Source organism: Podarcis muralis, chromosome 1, assembly GCF_964188315.1.
Source record: "Podarcis muralis chromosome 1, rPodMur119.hap1.1, whole genome shotgun sequence".
NCBI classification, from domain to species: domain Eukaryota; kingdom Metazoa; phylum Chordata; class Lepidosauria; order Squamata; family Lacertidae; genus Podarcis; species Podarcis muralis.
Window position 1 is genome coordinate 6,102,593 of NC_135655.1, and position 20,230 is coordinate 6,122,822.

Sequence of the window (20,230 nt, forward strand, 5' to 3'; positions counted from 1 at the left end):
CACCACCAAACCTCAGGCACTGGCAGATAGTATATGGGACTGCAAGCCACACAAATGCCCACACTCACTATGTGTCACTAGTACACGCCTACGTGATGAATGAGGTCCCTGCAACTCCTTCACTGCAAAAGTCTGCCAACTGTAGTTCACTCTGGAATTTCTTTTTACCCAGCATTCAGATGGTTTCGGAAATCCTCTTCCTCCTCCTCTTCCTCCTGCATGCCGTGCTCTTCAGCAGCTGCCAACTCAGCTGCTCTCTCTGCTGTCAGTTCACTGAGCCGCTGGGCGAGATTCAGCCTCCGAGAGCGAGAGGCGTACTTGATAGCTAAGCTCCTGGCATTCTGAGTCATAAGCTCAGCAAGCTCCATGCAGCGAAACTCCCGTTCCAGGGTGCAGGAAAGCTATTCGTACGAAAGGGAAAAAGAGAAACAAAGTCCCGTGGTGTTTGGCAAGGGAAGGTTCTCTTGTAAAATCAAGAGAACAAAAGAATAGAATAGAATAGAATAGAATAGAATAGAATAGAATAGAATAGAATAGAATAGAATAGAATAGAATAGAATAGAATAGATTCTTTATTGTCATTACACAAGTGCAACATTGCACAAGTGCAACGAAATTGGATGCCATCCCTTAAAAACAACAAAAGCAAAACAACAACAACAACCAAACAAACCACATTCCAGCCACACCCACACCAACACCCATCAAACTCCCAGGCCACACTATCGAGTTACAGCATTCAAAAAGGCCACAGCTCTTGGATAGAAACTGTTTTTCAGTCTATTTGTCCTTGACTTGATGTTTCTATATCTCCTGCCAGAAGGCAGTAGTGCAAACAGACTGTGTCCCGGGTGAGATGAATCCTGCAGGATGTTGTTTGCTTTCCTAAGACAACGGGAACCGTACAGTTCTTCCAAAGATGGGAGAGGATGACCAATAATCCTTTGGGCTGTGGTTATGACCTTCTGGAGCACCTTCCTCTCCCTAGCTGTACAACTGGAGAACCAAGCACAAATACAGTATGTAAGAATGCTCTCTATGGAGCCTCGGTAGAAGGACACCAGCAGTCTCTCACTCAGATTGTTCTTCTTCAAAAGTCTGAGGAAATAAATTCTCTGCTGGGCCTTCTTCACCAGAGCAGTGGTATTTGCGCTCCAAGTCATGCCCTGATCGATAGTTAAAAGCTATACAGTAGTACCTCCAGTTAAGTAACCCTCTGGTTACATAAACTTCGGGATGCAAAAGTGGCAAATCCGGAAGCATTTTACCGGGTTTTACTGTGCGCGCATGCGCAGAAGCGGTCCTCAGGTTGCGGAAACCTCGGGATCCAATCAGACCTCCGGAACGGATCCCGTACGCAACCGGAGGTACCACTGTACTCCTATCCTCCTCCCTGTCACTGGGAAAGCCACCTGCCTGTGGCCATTCTTTTAAAAAGGAGTAACTTTGGTGGGAACCAGCCTGCTACTGGAGTTACACTGCCTTTCAAAACTGTTAGTTTAAGAAGTGGACCTCAACATTTTAAAACTGTACAGGAGACAAGACAGTAATCGGCAGTGCAAAGCTCTGGGGCTATGACACGGCAGACCAGGGAACTATGGCGTATTAGGGTTAGTTTACTGAGGCTTCACCAGCAAACAGCAAGGCTCCTTTCCTAAGAGCCTCCTGCTCTAACAGGCGTTAGCTACTCACACATTAAGCCCCCGGTACATTCCTCCTCTCTGATCCAGCCCCTCCTCACCCTTCTCCATTCTCCTCCCATTCCACATAGTTTGCGCTGTGCCTTGCCTCCATCCCTGACACCTCTGGCTCCACCCACTGCAGCAGCTGTGGCTACAGTCACAGCCAGCCCACCTGGAACTTCGCAGCAGCCTGGGAATAGCAGAGGTGTTGGCACTGCCCAGCCACAAGATTTGTGTGTTGATTAAGCAGATCTATCTGCGTTATCTATCCACGCTCAGACCACACAATGTGTGTTGGCAAGCTGTTGTTGTTGTTGTTTAGTCGTTTAGTCGTGTCCGACTCTTTGTGACCCCCTGGACCAGAGCACACCAGGCACTCCTGTCTTCCACTGCCTCCCGCAGTTTGGTCAAACACATGCTGGTAGCTTCGAGAACACTGTCCCACCATCTCATCCTCTGTAGTCCCCTTCTCCTTGCGCCTTCCATCTTTCTCAACATCAGAGTCTTTTCCAGAGAGTCTTCTCTTCTCATGAGGTGGCCAAAGTCTTGGAGCCTCAGCTTTAGGATCTGTCCTTCCAGTGATAACTCAGGGCTGATTTCCTTCAGAATGGAGAGGTTTGATCTTCTTGCAGTCCATGGGACTCTCAAGAGTCTCCTCCAGCACCAGAATTCAAAAGCATCAATTCTTCGGCAATCAGCCTTCTTGGCAAGCTAGATCTTGCAATAGTGCTCAAGCCTAAACACCCTTTGTATGTTTCAGGGGTTAATAAAGGGTCACAACCAAATTCCCAAGCTGCAAAGAAATAATGCTATTTTCCTAAGCAGCGTGACATCAAAATGCTTCAAGAGCTGTAGTTGCTTTTTGAATTGAGAACCTTCCTCACTTACCGCAAACATTTTCATCAAAAGATTCTGCTGTTCTTGGGTTGCCTGGCTTTTCACACTTTCATCGTGTTCATATCCATTTTGGGATAAGTAGTCCAGGTAGCGGTGAAACAAGACAGAGCGCCAAAATTGCTCCTGAAGCATGCAGGAAAAAGAAAGGGGGGAAACCATAGTTCAACACGTTGCTATTTAATCAGGACCATTTGTAGGTCTCGATATTTGCAGGAGTTTAACAAGGTCCTGAGTTTGCTCTAGTCCTTACAATAAACAAGCACACAAATGCATGGCCTCCACATGCGATGCATGTAAACCGCTTTGAGGGTTTTTACAACACAGTGGTGTATTAAATGAACGAATGAATGCAAACACACATATACAAGTACGGGCAGAGCTTTTGTACGTTTTCTGTTCAATACATGCAATTTAAACATGAATTCAACAAATGTTTCTGACCAGATAAGAACAGGGGGTTCTGCAGTGCTTTTCTTCACAACAGAGATAATTTGCATCAGAGGTGTTTTATATTAAACAACATGTCAGATAAACTACTCAAGGAACTCACGTGCTCCACTTCCATGCAATACAGACGAAGCAAAAACCATACAAAATGGGTCTGAGAAAAGGAAGCAAACTGCAATCCCTTATTTAGGTCTTCAGTCTTCCAGCTCCAAATATATTGTTTTCCCTTCAGTTTTTGGTGCTTGGTATTATTTTGAATCCAGCATTTGCTATGTGTTGCTGCTGCAAGGAATTTGTCTATGACCGCAATTGGTTTTTATGTTAATATTTATCATGTGACGTATGTCTTTTATGCGGTTATTATTTTTCACCTGGGATCCAAACGTATGAAGGGTGAAAAGTGCAATAAATAACAACAACCATAATGTTGCTTTCATTAATAACACCGTTGTCGTTAACAAACACCCTTTTCCAATACGGATCTACGGACCAAATCCCAAGTTCTGACTACAAACACACTGCAAGGGCTGCTTTAATAATCTGGACACACATGTCAAGAGGGCACGGACGCAAGACAGCCAGCAAACCAAACCAATGTTGACTTTCCCTACCTCCATCTGGCCCTTATCTGTTGCTGTCTGACAAAAAGGAAGCTTGAATGGCAGCACTGCTACTGCAGGACGGGGAAGGGTAGCGGGGAAACGGGCTCCTTTACAAGGGATGCACCTGCAAGGAGGGAAGCACAGAATTAAGAATGCACACCTAAAAGCAGTGTCTCTCCCCCCCCCCTCCGAGTAGGCTCTGTCTAAAGGAGCAATTCATGCACTCACAGCACAATAAATAAAAGGTACAGGTTTTCTTGCACTGTACCACTTCAGTCTACAGGTCAGGGAGGGGCAGTTTCTGTACTCTCCCACATCAGAGGGGAGAAAAATGGCATGCATTAGTTTTTATTTTTAAAAAGTAACATATTACAAAGAGTAGAACAAAACTCCAAAAAAGCATTTGCTAAATCTAAAATTTTAGCCCCATTCAATTACACTAGTACAATCAAATCCTTCATACATTCATTCTCATGGGTGATATATTTTAAAAATATAAATATAAAGAGAAACCCTGTATTTAAATAACACACTTTCTGTCTTTTTCTTTCTTGGAAGAGGAAGGAAAACCACAATGACTGTGACTTGCATTCATCAACCCAGACGTATCCTGGGGCTTTTCATTTGTTTCCCTAGAAATGAATGACTTGATGGGGGGAGCAGAAGAACGTGCCGTTTCTGTACAATTGGCCATGTCCACAGATAACAGCAAGATGCCTCCCTGAGTGGCTGCAGTGAGCCCAAGCTTAGCTTTAGCAGGGGGAAATAACTCAACCATTGGAAGAAAAAGATAAAAGTATCAAGACCATGTACGGCTGCGCTCTATATCTGCAGGGTGTCTGCAGTAAAAGAGGAGATTCGGGGCAGCCCTAAGGTGATGGTAGTTGTGACAATAACATCACTGAAGGCAAGAGCAGCCTGGCGCAGTAAGATCTGCTTCTCCAGCAGCTGGAGGCTTTGTTTGTTAACTGTATTTCCACTTTGAAGGTACATAAGTCTGGATTATTTCTTCTGTAATAGTGAATTTATTCCGCCTACCAAACTGTTGCGGTTTTTGTTTTACTTAAATATATTAACATGCTTTGTTAGCTAGCTGCTGTTAGAAGCTGCTCTGGGGACAGCTCACTTTGGAAAGGTAGCAAAAAATAAACCAAAGCAAGTCAATTAAGGGAAGCCTTAGTTGCACACCTGGCCGTTTAAAGGGGAAGAGATGCTTTCATTGCTAGCAGCTCCACAGAGACCTCTTCCCACCCAAGAAATCTAGGCTGGAGGGGCTTGGACTAAACAGGCAGCAGTGGAGAAGGCGTAGACAGAAAGCAGCAGAGGATAAACGGACAGGTGGCTTTGGACAAAACCACCTGAATATTCACTTGCTTTTCCTCTGTATAACCATGCAAACTCTAACTTCCTACCTGAGCTGCTGCGGGTTTTCATGAATGCCCACAATCCAGTAGTGATCTGACTTCCCTTTACAGTGCTCCCTTGTGTCACAGACTGGGGTCCAGGTATTACCAAGTCCTCGGTTCAGCATGCGCACGACGCCCTCTGAATCCGCGTAACAAGGGGTACCTACAAAATCAGGAACACACACACACAGTGTTGTTTTGAGGGTTCTCTCAGAAGCAGACGCATGAGCTACAGGTAGGATGTTAAATGCAGCACTCCTCTCTGCCTTACTGAATAAAAAAAGTATGGCACATTTTGAAGAGAATCAGGGGCTGTTAACTTTGGAAATGGCACCACCTTCTGGTAGTCTGTAGTAACTAAGTTGTTGAAATTCGGTTTTAACAGCAATGTCCCCTTGCAATCTTCAAGAGCAAGCAAGTGCACAAGTATCAGTGACCCTTTTAAGCTGGTAGACAGCGACAATGATGTTACTCTTGCAGGATAGCCACCTGTCATTCACAAAGGATCAGTACTTTCCCCCTTCCCCACCCTGGTATCTCCCTCAAGTTGAGAGATGCTAAGTTTTGCTCTTGAAAAACTCCTTGTGCAGATCAATCTCCACAGATCTGGGTGTTCACTAATAATGCTGAACTTCCCCCCTTAGGACACTGCAGACATCCCCCCTCTTAGGACAGGCATAGGCAAACTCAGCCCTCCAGATGTTTTGGGACTACAACACCCATCATCCCTGACCACCGGTCCTGTTAGCTAGGGATGATGGGAGTTGTAGTCCCAAAACATCTGGTAGGCCGAGTTTGCCTATGCCTGTCTTAGGAGGCTGCGGGCATCTTCAACACCACCAGCAACCAATTTTAGCTTGTAAACCAGCCCTTAGGGATAACGGCTTGCACCCTAACTTCCCTTCCACTCATCAGTATTGTTATTTTATTCAGATTTTTGCCTGCTCTTCACCATCAGGTCCAAGGGCTGCAATCATCCAAAACTGAATATTAAAACTGCTATAACAAATTATAGTCGCAGAAATAGGGTGAGTTCACATTCATGGGCCAGGGCTTTCCCTTCTCTCCCCCCCCCCTAGACCTGGGGGCTGGGGAGCCTTTGGGAATGATTTGGAATATAGTGCAGATGCCTGCAGGGGAGGTGGTGGAAACTGGCTCCTCTCACTTTCATGAAGAGAAACTTAGGATCCAAACCGGTGAGCAATATCCAGTTATGTCTATCCACTAACAGAACAAACTTACACCTGTGCAATGGGACTTCCTCTTCTGCTTGCAGACCCCCTTGTACCCACCCACCCCCTCAATACAATGGTGCCTCGCAAGACGAAAAGAATCCGTTCCGCGATTCTCTTCGTCTAGCGGTTTTTTTGGCTTGCGAAGCAACCCCATTAGCGGCTAAGCGGATTAGCGCTATTAGCGATTTAGCGCTATTAGCGGCTTAGCGGGTTTAGCGGCTAAGCTGTTAAAAGGCTATTAACGGCTTAGCGGCTTTGAAAAAGGGGGGGGGGAGCAAAAAAAATATGGCAAGACTCGCAAGACGTTTTCGTCTTGCAAAGCAAGCCCATAGGGAAATTCATCTTGCGAAGCGCCTCCGCGACGGAAAACCCTTTTGTCTTGCGGGTTTTTCGTCTTGCGAGGCATTCGTCTTGCGGGGCACCACTGTATAAAGGATCATAGGAACTTCTAGAACAGAATTGATGGGGTGTGAGAGGACTGCAGGGGAGAGTAGAGGAATGGGATGTCTGTCACACAATGCTGCACATTCCCCCCGCCCCCAGGAAAATGATATTGACGTATCTCAGAATAAAGGAGAGAAGTGAACCATCTTACCTTCTGCTGAAAATCCTAGCCATGTGAGATAGGATTTCCTGGAAAGAGGAAGTGGGTCACCGTGCAAAAGCTGCCTCTTCTTCCTTCCCAGCTCTAGCAGCTGCACCCCAAGACACTGATCCCCTTCAAAGCCAGTACCTATAAAAGCAAGAGGGGTGGGGGTGGGGATTAATTCTAGACCGAAGGAAGTTGCAGAAAAGGAGCTGCTGCTGGTGGGTGAAGATAGCTGGAAGTTGCTCTGTCGGTGTGCCATTTTCTAGGCACCTGAAGGACCTGGCTGAATTTCTATCCCCTGGATAATTTTTAAGCATTCACAGAAATATCTAAGTTCTTAAGTCTCAATTATTCCTTTTATAATATTGAATTTATTCTGTCTGCTAAATTGTTGGTGTCAGGGAACTGCCATTGGCTCAGAGGTGAGAAATAGAAGGGCAGTTGTGTTACAGGGAGGCTCCGAAAATCTTGCGAAGCAGTTCCTTTTCTGGGGAGGAGGAAAGCCCCACCTCCAGTGGGGAAGAGGTGCAGGGACCAGAGGATGCTAGGGGGAGCCTAAACACCGCTTCTGGGCAGGCCGGACAGGAGAGAAACACGCCCTTGCCATCACCCATCCTGCGCAGTAGTTTGAGGCGCAGAGAGGGGAGGAGACATTTGGGGGTAACGAAACTCTTATGTTGGGGAGGCCCAAAAAGAGACCACTCCCAGATTCTGCTAGCGACTGAGCCAGACATGAGCTTTGGGGCTCTTCACTGTAAATAGTTTGCACCAAAATAAAGCCTGTAAAACACAGGTCGGAGTCCTGCTTGGTTACTCTTCAGCAACCGCAATAGCCATCTGACATCTGGTTTTTGTCTTACTTGAATTAAATGATATATTTTGTTAAGTGGCTGTTTGTGGCAGGACTTCTCCTTCCTCTCTCCTCCTCCCCCCAATACCACAGCCTTCCATCCTCCCACCCCATCCTCCCCCAAGTCTGCTAAGGAGGGTTCCCCAACCTGAAGGGTGGGGTCTGTGCGGGAGAAGAGAATCCATCCTGTCAACCTGCTAGCAGATGGATACCGTCAGCTTTCACCCTCATTATCCTAAAACAATTCCAGTGAAGCCTAAACTTCATTGTGGCAAGACAGGGGTGTCAGAGAGACGGGTGGTGTAAAGCCAGTAGTAAAATTACAAACAAATGGAAGTCGTTGGGCATGTGATGACGGCTCACTTTAGAAATGCAACCAGATTAACATACTGAACATTTCCCCATTCGAAATGAAAGCATGATGCTTCTATGGCATTTTTTGAAACAGAGGTTGCAGCGAAAAAGGAGGTGGGGAGGAAATATACCGTATTTTTCGCTCTATAGGACGCACCCGACCATAGGATGCACCTTGTTTTAGAGGGGGAGAACAAGAAAAAATAATATCCCCCTCTCTGCTCAGCGCCCCTTCAGCGAAGCGGCAGGAGAAACTGAGCCCCTTCCATTTCTCCTCCCGCTTGGCTGAAGGGGCGCTGCGCAGCTCTCCCTCTCTGCTGAAGCCTGGAGAGTCTTGCTCTCCCGGCTTCAACAAAAGGAAACCAAAGCCTTTGGAGCGCAGCGGGACCTCGCGCTGCGCTCCAAAGGCTTCAGGGATAGCCACCTGAGTTCCCGCTGTGCCCCAAAGGCTTCAGGGATAGTCTTGCTCTCCCAGCTTCGGCAAAAGGAACCCGAAGCCTTCGGAGTGCAGCGTGAGTTCCCGCTGCGCTCCGAAGGCTTCAGGCGGCTTTCCCTGAAGCCTGGAGAGCGAGAGAGGTTGGTGCGCATCGACCCCTCTCGCTCTCCAGGCTTCAGCAAAAGCAATGCGAAGCCTCCGGAGTTTGGAGGGAGCACTCCCTCTGCGCTTCGGAGGCTTCGCATTACTATCGCTGAAGCCAAGGAGCCTGCATTCGCTCCATAGGACGCACACACATTTCCCCTTAATTTTTGGAGGGGGAAAAGTGCATCGTATAGAGCAAAAAATATGGTAACTTACCCCAAAACATATTTAAACAGGAAAAAGAAGCCTGCCAGGGAAATTACCTTTGTGAAAAGCCACCAACAGCTGCTCTCCGTGTCCCGCCATGGACACCACAGGGCCAGGGAGGCTGAAGATGTCTTTCTGAACTCCCCCGTTGGTGAAGAGGCGGAGGAGAAGGGTGCTTGTGGCACACGCAGCCCAGCCCTGGCCCAAACAAACCGCTTCAATCTCTTCATTCTGCAGCATGTCAACTGTCCACTCCTTGTTGGAGTCCCAGGAGTTAAAATGTATGCAGTGAAGCTTGCTGAAAATGGGGGAAAGCGAGGGGGGAATGGGGAACAAAAAACAAGAAGTGATTAGGGATGTTCAGACTAGAGTCTCTCTGCTGAACATGTTTTTCAGGGTGGGGGGTACTTCACACAATAGTAGGAGTTTTGTTGGAGACTAAATTAAACCAGAACGCTGGTTTGTACTGTTACAAGTTGAAAACACGCTAAGAAAACTGATCACCAATTCATTAATTAGTAAGTCTTCTTTCATTTATCAGCTCCACCTTTTCTTCATTCCTCAGCTGTTCCCTTGAGGTTTTGCACGAAACCAACGGTATCTCCAAGAGATGTTGCACTAACAGCAGCTCTGAGATCCATTCATCCTGATCATGACCACTACAGGTAAACCCATGGCATGCCAAAAATAGGTTTGGTAGTTTGTGTGTTTTTAACAAGTTGTGTTCTTCACAGAAAGATTAAAATACATCTTACCTCGCCAGCTCCTCTGTGCTCTCGCAGGCTAGCAAAATAGCTTCACTGGAAAGGGCTGCCATTGTGTGATTCAAAGAATTTGGCAAGTGCATAGCGTGATGGACGGCCGTGTCATGGAATTCCACATCAATGGCGTTGTCCTGCTCATCATTATAGCAGCGAATAATACCAATAGAGTTCCACACCTATGGAAGGAATGTCAACAGTAACACTACTTTCAGAAAAGCAACATACAGCCTTCAAATGCCTGCTTTCTACTCTGAATGGATCCCAGGTCCCCTGGTCTAACTCTAGCAGAGGCTACTACTCTTTTCCGAACTTAAAAATGGAAAGCGTAATGCTGGTGGTCAACAAGAGAGGTTTAAAGACTGTCTCAAGGCAAATCTAAAAAAATGTAGCATAAACACTGACAACTGGGAAACACTGGCCTGCAAGCACTCTAGTTGGAGAACTGCCTTTACCAAAGGTGAGGGAAGGTAAATAAACAGATTTCAGTAAATAAGGTGCTCACCTCCCGCCCAGGAACCAATGTCCCCACTGTGGAAGGACGTGTGGATCCAGAATTGGCCTCCGCAGTCACTTACGGACTCATTGTTAAAACTGTGTTTATGGAAGACAATCTTACTCGGCTACGAGTGATCGCCAAGGAGGAAAAAGAGGAAAAGGAAAAGGAAGAGGAAGAGGAAGAGGAAGAGGAAGAGGAAGAAGAAGAAGAATGTTCACACAAATATCAGACAGGCAGGGTATAAATAATAAAATATTTCTGTTATTATTATTAAACATTATTGCTGGATTTTTGAAAACCACTTTGCAATCCTTTTCTTGAAAAGCAACATACAAAAACTTAAAAATTATAAACTCTCCATTTCCCCCTTAATTAGATGGGGACAACTGGCTGATTATTTTGACATGTTTGGTTTAAAGGGCTGAGGGCAGAAGAAATTTCAAAAAGCAAAGGGGGATAATACATGCCCAAGAGTCTGCCGTGAAATGATCTGATAAATGCTGGCCAATATTATACCACAGAGGAGAGTTTAGCCTGCAGTGCAGACATATATTCTACTGTGGTTTATTACTCCAAACAGCAAAAGACAGGGGCAACGTCTGAGAGACCAGGCAAGTTCCTCGCTCCTGTGACATTTCTCTTTTCATTTCTTTTCTTGTAAAGAGAGGCAATGGTACCTTATTTACTGAAATCTGTCTATTTACCTTCCCTCACTCCTCTGTGGAATAACACCCCATCACCTTGTTTCTTGGAAGAGGCGGGGAAGAGTCATTCCTACTCACAAAGAAATCTTAAGCCACTTTATCACCCCCATTCAGGCAATGAGGTGAGTACATATACCCTTTCTGGAAGGTTTTTCTGTGCAACAGCAGCCTATGTAGAGATGCACTGCTTTAAAAAAGAAAGGAAAAAAGAACTCAGCCCGCTCCCCCCCCTTAAAGGAGACAACAATTGTTGAAGGGTCCAATTTATCTGGGAACTGGTACTGTTTTGGGTGGCATCACACTCCCTTGCAAGATCAGCTGCATAGCCTGGGGGTACTTCTCAGTTCAGTATCACTCTTGGATCTTGAGGTGGGACTTATGGCCAAGAGTGCCTTTTCCCAACATCATCATCATCATCATCATTATTATTATTATTATTATTATTATTATTATTATTATTTTAAATCAGCCAAAGAAACAAAACTCACCATGAAGCGGTGAGTGAGATGAACCGGAGTGGAGCCAGGCTGGAAGGGCTTTTGCTGAGGAGTTGGCACTGGCCCATCGTAGAAAGGCCCCTGGGTTGATGATAGTGGCAGCAGCGGGGCAAGGCTTTCCTGGTCGTCCTCTTCTTCCTCCTTATCAAGGGCAGAGTTAGCTTTCAGCAATCCAGTATCTATGCAAGATACATAGCTTTGTATCAGTGGCTTAGGAAGGCAAGGGCTTTTTAAAAAAATCTTGCAACACCCACATCCCAGCCAAAGGATATTGTGAGCCAAGTTGGCAGCATCCACAATGTGTCTGCAGTTCCTGCAGTGTTCGTCCCCCCTGCCCCCCACTCCATGCTTTGGGAAATTCAAACCTAGGGAGTTCTCATCATCCTCTATTATTGCCCCTCGGTTTCTGGGACGGCCCGATGCCATCATGGGGTCGTCGTCGTCATCTTCATCGTTCCTCGCAGCTTTGGGACCCCAGTCGTCCCCAACCGAGTCTCTGTTCAGGAAGTCTTCGCCGTCATCCTCATCAAAAAGTTCGTCGTAATCTTTGACACCAGGAGCAGATGCCTAAAGCCATGGTTTAAAAGTTACTGTCATAAAATCCACATAGTGCCATCAAGAAAACATCACGTTTTATCCTGAAGCCTGCCAAACTCCAGATTTACATGAGTGGATATGGGTTACCATCCACAATAGGGAAGGATACCGAAAAAGCCAAGAAAGCTTCCGGTTTGTATTACCTTGTGGTTTGATTTCTTTCCATCTACATCACAGACGTTCTCAAGTAGTCCCAGATTGCCTTCCATGTCCGTATAAGCAACCTGCCCGCCTTTTGGGTGCCAAGCCAGACCACAGATGGTGTAACTTTTGTCATGCTTCACCCTAAAAAATAATGAAAAACCAGTGTTCTGTGCAGGTTTGAAATCACAATCTGTTAAGCCCTCGCTACAGAAAAAAAATTGTTTGGCTCCCAGGACTTGGACAAATCATTCTTGGCTTAGCAAAGATCACCACAGCAGAACACAAGAACCCTGTGAAGAAACCCTGTGCCAGTCCTAATAATGTAATTGTAATCAATTAAGTGAGAAACAAACACACTAGTCTTCCTGAGCTCATCAAACCTTCTCAATGTGCTACGTCCTTCTGAATCATATGTAGTTAAGAACAATTCTAATTGGTTCTTACTAAGACAGATGAATCACATGTGGTCTGTGCAACCCACACCGCTATGCTCAGGCAGGCCCAACACCCAGCTAAAAATTAATGTGGGCCGTTTGCAGTTTGCACGGCTGATATACACAGAGGAATGTCTTAGGTCCATGGGCCTGAAATTCCACATCCCTGCTCTAGGGCATCAGGATTTTTCACCCAATGCAAGTTGCCCTAATTTACATAGGATTTTTTTCTCCCAAAAACAATCCCAGTTCAAAATTTTCCAGAAAATCCACACCACTGAGCACTGCAGTACAAAGAGGCTAACAGTTATGATTGCATGGAATGGACAGAGATGGCCAAAACAAGGCAGGCACCTGTCCTGTCATAAGCTGCTTCACCTCTAGATTAAACCAAAGGTAAGCATAATAATAATAATAATAATAATAATAATAATAATAATAATAATTTTTATTTATACCCTGCCCTCCCCAGCCAAGGCCGGGCTCAGGGCGGCTAACAAGCAATAATAAAAAGTTGAATGAATACAAGTTGAATGAATACAACTTAAAAACAAGATTAAAATACAACAATTAAAATATTGAAACATCGAAATATTAAAATGCAGCCTCATCACAGGAGGAGAAAGGAAAAAGAAAAAAGAAAGAGGGGGAGGGAATCAAATTGGCTCCAAGCCAAAGGCCAGGAAGAACAACTCTGTCTTACAGGCCCTGCGGAAAGAAATCAGATCCTGCAGGGCCCTGGTCTCATGAGGCAGAGCGTTCCACCAGGCTGGGGTCAGTGTTGAAAAGGCCCTGGCTCGGGTTGAAGCTAATCTAACTTCCTTAGGGCCCGGGACCTCTAGGGTGTTGCTATTTATGGACCTTGAGGCTCTCCGTGAGGCATACCGGGAGAGGCGGCCCCGTAGGTACGAGGGTCCTAGGCTATTAAGAGGGCCAAATGTTCATTTGATAGACCTGTGGCTCCCAATTGCTCTCTTAATAATTGTTCCACTTTGTGGAAGCTCATCTTTACAAGACACATTATGAAAACTACAGGCACCTCTCCAAGCACTCCTGGGTGTCCACATTCCAAATGACTATCCAGCCACCAACACTTCCTGCTGCCAGATACTGTCCACACGGAGACCAGGCTACAACATTGAAGGGCTGGTAGGGGGTGGGGGTAGACAAAGGAAAAAATAAAGATGCATCATTAACTGCAGAACACGTTGAACAATCTCACTTTCATTTTGGGCTCCAAGCAACTGTGCTGATTATTAATTCCTTGTGAGAAAAGAAAGCATCTATATTGGGATTTTCTAAGCAAACTGAAAGGCAAAACAGATGTATGAAGATACTGGGCACTCGTTTCAACTTTACATTTATCATCCTTGCGAGGAATGAGGAGCCTTGTATTTAAGGGGGGGAAATACCCTGTATCTTATATAAATATGAAAGTTGAGAAACTATTTCCAGTTGCCACAGCCACTGCCCAGTCCTATGAAATGTCAGGTTCTATTTTACAATTCTAACATTTGGAAAGAAAATTAATATCCCACAGTAGTAGTAGTAGTAGTAATAATAATAATAATTTATTATTTATACCCTGCCCATCTGGCTGGGTTTCCCCAGTCACTCTGGGCGGCTTCCAACAAAACACTAAAATACAATAACCTATTAAACATTAAAAGCTTCCCTAAACAGGGCTGCCTTTAGATGCCTTCTAAAAGTTTGGTAGTTATTTTTCTCTTTGACATCTGATGGGAGGGCGTTCCACAGGGCGGGTGCCACTACTGAGAAGGCCCTCTTCCTGGTTCCCTGTAGCTTTGCTTCTCGCAGTGAGGGAACCGCCAGAAGGCCCTCGGCGCTGGACCTCAAGTGTCCGGGCTGAACAATGGGGGTGGAGATGCTCCTTCAGGTATACTGGACCGAGGCCGTTTAGGGCTTTAAAGGTCAGCACCAACACATTCCATTGTTCTGCTATGCACTCTTTGCTTACCTGAGCAATGATGCATCTATCTGTAGGAAGGACTATTGAGCCTAGTTTCCTTTGGTTAAGAGTCAATGCCTGAGTGCACTTGAAACTGAACAGTACCTTTGCAATGAATTGTTTATACATATGCACAGAATCTTGAGAGCAAGTAGACTCCTTTCAGCAAGCGGTACAACCACTAATACTGTATCAGATTTCCAAAGAGGAACTGCTATATCCCAAGGATGCTTGCAGCACAATATTATACAGGTCTGCACAGAAGTGCCATATTTTTCGCTCTATAGGACGCACCTATACGCACCCTGTTTTAGAGGGGGAGAACAAGAAAAAAAAATTCCCCCCCTCTCTGCTCAGCGCCCCTTCAGAGAAGCGACAGGAGAAACGGAGCCCCTTCCATTTCTCCTCCGGCTTCGCTGAAGGGGCGCTGCGCAGCTCTCCCTCTCTGCTGAAGCCGGGAGAGTCTTGCTCTCCCGGCTTCAGCAAAAGGAACCCAAAGCCTTTGGAGCGCAGCACAAGTTCCGGCTGCGCTCCAAAGTCTTCAGGTGGCTATCCCTGAAGCCTGGAGAGGGAGAGGGGTCGGTGCGCACCGACCCCTCTCGCTCTCCAGGCTTCAGCGAAAGTAACGCGTAGCCTCCGGAGCGCGGAGGGAGCACTCCCTCTGAGCTTTGGAGGCTTCGCGTTGCTATCGCTGAAGCCAAGGAGCCTGCATTCACTCCACAGGACGCACACACATTTCCCCTTAATTTTTGGAAGGGAAAAAGTGCGTCCTATAGAACGAAAAATACGGTAAGTTTCACTGAATTCAATGAGACTTACTCTCCCAGGTAAGGAGATACAGGATTCCCTGCTGGTAGACTGCTCATTTAGAAAAGCATATCATAGCCATCCGGGAGCGATCAGTTTAACAATGGACACGTGTCAGGAAAGCCCCCCTCTTACAATACGTACAGATTGAATAGCAAGCACCTGGAGGATACTAACCTGTGTGACGGACTTATCCAACAGATCTAGTTGATGATCCCAGGTTTCTCGTCTGTATAGTTTAACCACTTTCTCTACTGGAACAGCAAGCAACTATTCAGAGGGGGAAATGTTTTGTTTTTAATAATAATAGTTTTATTATTTATACCCTGCCCATCTGACTAGGTTTCCCAGAAAATCTCAGTTGTAAAATGAGTTCGTTTTGTGGCTTTAGTTTAATAGTATTTTTAAGCCACAGTGTTGTAAAATATCAAGGGAGAGTAAAACAATAAAAGAACACCGTTAAAAACAATTCGATGTTTGATAAGCAAGCACTGATGCTTCATTCATTTTGGAAGGAACTCACTAGACACAGAGCATTGTACACAGAACACAGAATGTATTGTATGGGTTCCGTCCTGTTCCAACAAAGCCGAGAGGCCAGCCTGTGGCAACAATCTGAGTCAGAAAAAGCAGGACAGATCCCATGGCTAAGACTGCAAACCCTCAGGAGCAATGGAGACTGATACAACGAATGTCTGAAATCAGCCAAGCACATGCATGCTACAGCAGCTATACCAAGTACCAGTCTTCCACAATGCTGCTTGCCATGAGAAGCGTGGCACTGCCCTCTGGCAAACATGACAAGTAGACACCTTTCTTCCCAAATTTGAAGTTACAGAGGTGGCCAGAGATTTTTCTGAGCAAATGATTAGCAAGAGTATAAGTTACTTTTGCTTGCCCTTTTCGCTTTGTGAGAAGAGCAACCAATAAATGTAATTAATCGTGATCATCTATTGTATGGGAAGAAGTTCTTGTGCCATTTCATATGTTGCCCACTCTCTGCATCTGCATTACTTAGAAGACACAGCATTTATTATTACAACAGCAGCACCTTCACCAACACTCTCCATCCTTAACCCTGAGCAGGGCTCTGCCATTGTTCCACATTTTGGATTTCTAAACACTCAGCTGCTACATCTCCACTGTACAGTGGCATCAGGGCAGACTGATTTTCAGAGGAAGAACAATTTGAAAAGAAGAGATTCTAAAACATTTCCCTACCCATTGCTTTTCCAAATTTGCACACACACACACACACACATGGATTAAAACACATAAAGACAACTTGTTACCTTTCCTGTTTTGGGTTGCCACGCGTGTCTACATATTGTTTTTGCATTCACCACATCATTACACTTCTGCAGCAATGGCCAGTTTGTCTCACAACTCTGGAAGCAAAATAAGTTAATAGTGGTTATCCATCTTGAGAGGAACTCTTTCTAAACATAATGAGATTCAGGTAGGTAGCTGTGTTGGTCTGACGCAGTCGAAATAAATAAAATAAAATAAAATAAAATGTCCAGTAGCACCTTAGAGACCAACTAAGTTTGTTCTGGGTATAAGCTTTCGTGTGCATGCACACTTCTTCAGGTACTTAGCTGGTCTCTAAGGTGCTACTGGACATTTATTTTATTTTTTATTTAAATGTGATGAGTTTTAGATGAAGGGGGGTGCAATCTAAATCCCCACCCAAGGAAGGACAGATAGCCACTGTGGATCCACAGCCTGGGAGAATCGAAAATTAGGTCTTCAACTATGCCAGTTAAGTATCTCTACATAGTGCTACTCAAACTTTGAGATCATTAGGAACTTCGAGAAGTGAAATGGAGACACTTCCATCCCTTAACTGGAATGTTTCTTTAAAATGTCTGAACAGGGCTGGTGTGGAAAATGATATGTAGGACAAGCCATAAATTTGAATGATTTGGTAAATATGTACTCTATGAACCTGCTGCCTTACAGCAGTGTTTCCCAACCTTTTTTGGGCAAAGGCACACTTGTTTCATGAAAAAAATCTCGAGGCACACCACCATGCCAGATGGGGAAAGGTCACTTTTTACTTATGTAAAAAAAAATAAAAAAATAGTAACAGCATAGAAGGTAATGGTAGATGACTGTTAGGGTCTCCCCCCAAATGCAGAATTCTATTAATATCTTCCTTAGCGAGCCGCGTTAACCCCTGTAATGCTTTCTATAGAGTAAGCATAGGGGACACTGGGGGATGTGGAACCAAGGGGGCAGTGGGCCAAAAGAGTTCGGGATCTACTGCTTTAAACAGAAATAAGAGCCAGTGGGTTCTTCCTTTTTTAAAGTATCGTTTCAGCGGGGACAGCAGTCCGGATTTCCAAAAAGCGGCGCTTTTTTGCGTCTGAGCAAAGAAGAGAGAGAGGGGAAAAAAGAGAGAGAGATTGATTTGTGGCTGCGCAAAGGGGGGAGGAGCCCAGGAGTAAAAGTAGGAAGGACGAAGGGAGGGGAAAGGAAAGTTAATAGAAGGAAAGGCGGGTGGGAGAGAAAGAGAAAGAAAGAGGGAAGGAAGGGGGGAAGAGAAGTGGAAAGGAGGGAGACCGAGGCGGGGGAGAAGCGTCTGGAGAGTTGCTCCGAAGTTTGGGGGGCCGCGGGGGTGGGCACGCGTCCCAGGAGGTGGAGGCCAGCCCGGGCTGGGAGCCGCGCCGCGGCCCGGGGGCGGTAGGCGGACCGCGGCTCCTAGGATGTGGAAAGGGGACGGCGGCGCAGGGGGAGGAGACCCGCACGGCTAGGGCAGCGCGCAGGGGGAGGGGAGCGGGCCGGAGGCGGGCGAGGGGGGCCGCGATCCCGCGCGCCGCGAACATGGCCTCCTTCCCCGCGGGCCCCGCCGAGCCCCCCTGGCCGGGGAGGGCGGCGCGCCCCCGCCGCCGGAGGAGAGCAGAGGCAGGAGGAGGAGGACGAAGGCGCTGCCGAGGAGGCGCGCCAACTTCTGCCAACTTCGGCGCCTGCCCCGTCGCCGCAGGCTCCTCCCAGCCGAGAGCCAGAGGACGGCGGCGGAGCAGGAGGAGGAGGATCGGGTTTGGCGATGGCTGCTGCGTCCTCTCCAAGCGCGGGGCTGGCCTCCGCCGCGCCCGATCCTCCGCGCTCGCCGCGCTTCTCGGCGGAGCAGGTCTCGTGCGGGTGCGAGGCGCTGCTGCAGGCGGGCGACCCCGGCCGGCTGGGCCGCTTCCTGGGCTCGCTGACGCCCGACGCCGAGGCGCCGTGCCTGGAGGCGCAGGCGGGCGAGAGCCTGGCCAAGGCGCGCGCGATGCTGGCCTTCCAGCGCGACGACTTCGCCGAGCTCTACCGCCTGGTGCAGAGCCGGCGATGGGATGTGGGAGGGAGCTCGCTCGCCGCCCCGCGTGTGCCTATGTGGGGCACGTTACAGCCCCGTGACCTCAGCGCCACGCAGGCAGCCAGGCAGGCAGACGGCGAGAGCCCCGCGCTGGGCGGCCTCTCCTCGCCGCCGCCGCCCTGCCTCTTGCCGCCCGACTCGCCCGCCTCCCTCCCACGGCACACCAGGCAACGTCTCGCGGCACACTAGTGTGCCGCGGAACACCGGTTGGGAAACACTGCCTTACAGTATATGTTCCTGGTTGCCTGAGTAGCCTGTGACCATTTTTCCTGTAAAGAAACACTCTCTTCCAGAAGGCAGGGGCCCTCTTGAACTAAACACAGAAGGGGGTGGTTTTTCTAAGAGCACGAAAACGTTAACATTTGAACACAGACAATGGGAGTTGGTATGAGGTCAATGCAGACATGAGAGAAATAAAATTTAAAAACCGACTTAAGCATCTCTTGTGGTAAAATTCCTGGTTTAACTCCAAGAAGTCGCATTTTACCTGCTCTGAAATTTTCCACACTCTGACCGATCCGTCACAGCTTGCCGATGCCTGTGCAAGGAAACATATTTACAGAGTCATTCGCTTCTGACCAACCAGCAAAGTACTACTGCATTAAGGTTTACATTTAAAATGGCAGCAAACAGTATCATAAACATATTATGCAATCAAACGTTCATGGACATACTGGTCTTCAAATGTATTAGCCTTTAAGGTGCCCTTGATGTTTTCCTATCAAGTGTTGGAATAAATAGTTGAACAAATCAAGCCTGAATTTGCTTTTCATATTATCTTTTCTACTTTTTGGCATAGTTACTTTTTCATGGAGTCACTTCGCCAGTGCCACATCAATTTTATACAGTGGTGCCCCGCAAGACGAATGCCTCGCAAGACGAAAAACTCGCTAGACGAAAGGGTTTTCCGTTTTTTGAGTCGTTCCGCAAGACGAATTTCCCTATGGGCTTGCTTCGCAAGACGAAACGTCTTGCGAATTTGTTTCCTTTTTCTTAAAGCCGCTAAGCCGTTAATAGCCGCTAAGCAGCTAATAGCCGTGCTTCGCAAGACGAAAAAACCGCAAGACGAAGAGACTCGCGGAACGGATTAATTTCGTCTTGCGAGGCACCAGTGTGTGTGTGTGTGTGTGTGTGTGTGTGTGTGTATATGAGAGAAATATTTTGTTTGAAGGCACTCTTAAAAGAAATGGTTGAGTATTTACAAAGCCATGACAACATCTCATTTTTTAAAAGTGATAATGAACACTATAAACTTTTTATTAGCATCTGACGGTCGTGTCTCTCCCCAAAGAATCCGGAGAGTCATAGTTATATAGCTTTGCAGGTTATTCTGCACTCTATATATGTCACAAAGTAATTTTAGTTTTGAATTTTTTAATTATTAATTTATTTCATTAAGGAGGTTTCACAAAAACCACCTTAATTAAAATGTGTGCTCCACTTTTAAGAGACAAGAGAAGAGAAAGTCCACCGGAAAAGTTGTTACCAGAAAAGTGTTCTTTGGATCGAATGACACACTTAAAACAGGTGCGTCATGTCCTCGAAATGTCTTTTGCTGGCTGCTGTCAGTTACTTCCACAATCTTCACCAGGAAGTCACTAGGGATAATCA

The 20,230-nt window shown here is 46.6% G+C and overlaps 1 protein-coding gene across 3 annotated transcripts in view; it reads right to left on the minus strand.

Annotated features, from left to right (window-relative positions):
- Positions 1-20,230, minus strand: part of WDHD1 (WD repeat and HMG-box DNA binding protein 1) — a 36,394-nt gene that overhangs the window by 7,664 nt on the left and 8,500 nt on the right. For all 3 annotated transcript variants that reach the window (XM_077916997.1, XM_077916973.1, XM_028726733.2), the window contains exons 6-20: positions 20,106-20,217; positions 19,107-19,157; positions 16,554-16,649; positions 15,439-15,531; positions 13,525-13,631; positions 12,051-12,192; positions 11,676-11,877; positions 11,302-11,489; positions 9,605-9,789; positions 8,906-9,147; positions 6,865-7,002; positions 5,041-5,197; positions 3,638-3,752; positions 2,571-2,702; positions 169-401 (exon numbers count right to left, since the gene is read on the minus strand). In XM_077916997.1, the coding sequence (XP_077773123.1) occupies positions 169-401; positions 2,571-2,702; positions 3,638-3,752; positions 5,041-5,197; positions 6,865-7,002; positions 8,906-9,147; positions 9,605-9,789; positions 11,302-11,489; positions 11,676-11,877; positions 12,051-12,192; positions 13,525-13,631; positions 15,439-15,531; positions 16,554-16,649; positions 19,107-19,157; positions 20,106-20,217 (2,193 nt within the window). The remainder of the gene's footprint in view (positions 1-168; positions 402-2,570; positions 2,703-3,637; positions 3,753-5,040; positions 5,198-6,864; positions 7,003-8,905; positions 9,148-9,604; positions 9,790-11,301; positions 11,490-11,675; positions 11,878-12,050; positions 12,193-13,524; positions 13,632-15,438; positions 15,532-16,553; positions 16,650-19,106; positions 19,158-20,105; positions 20,218-20,230) is intronic.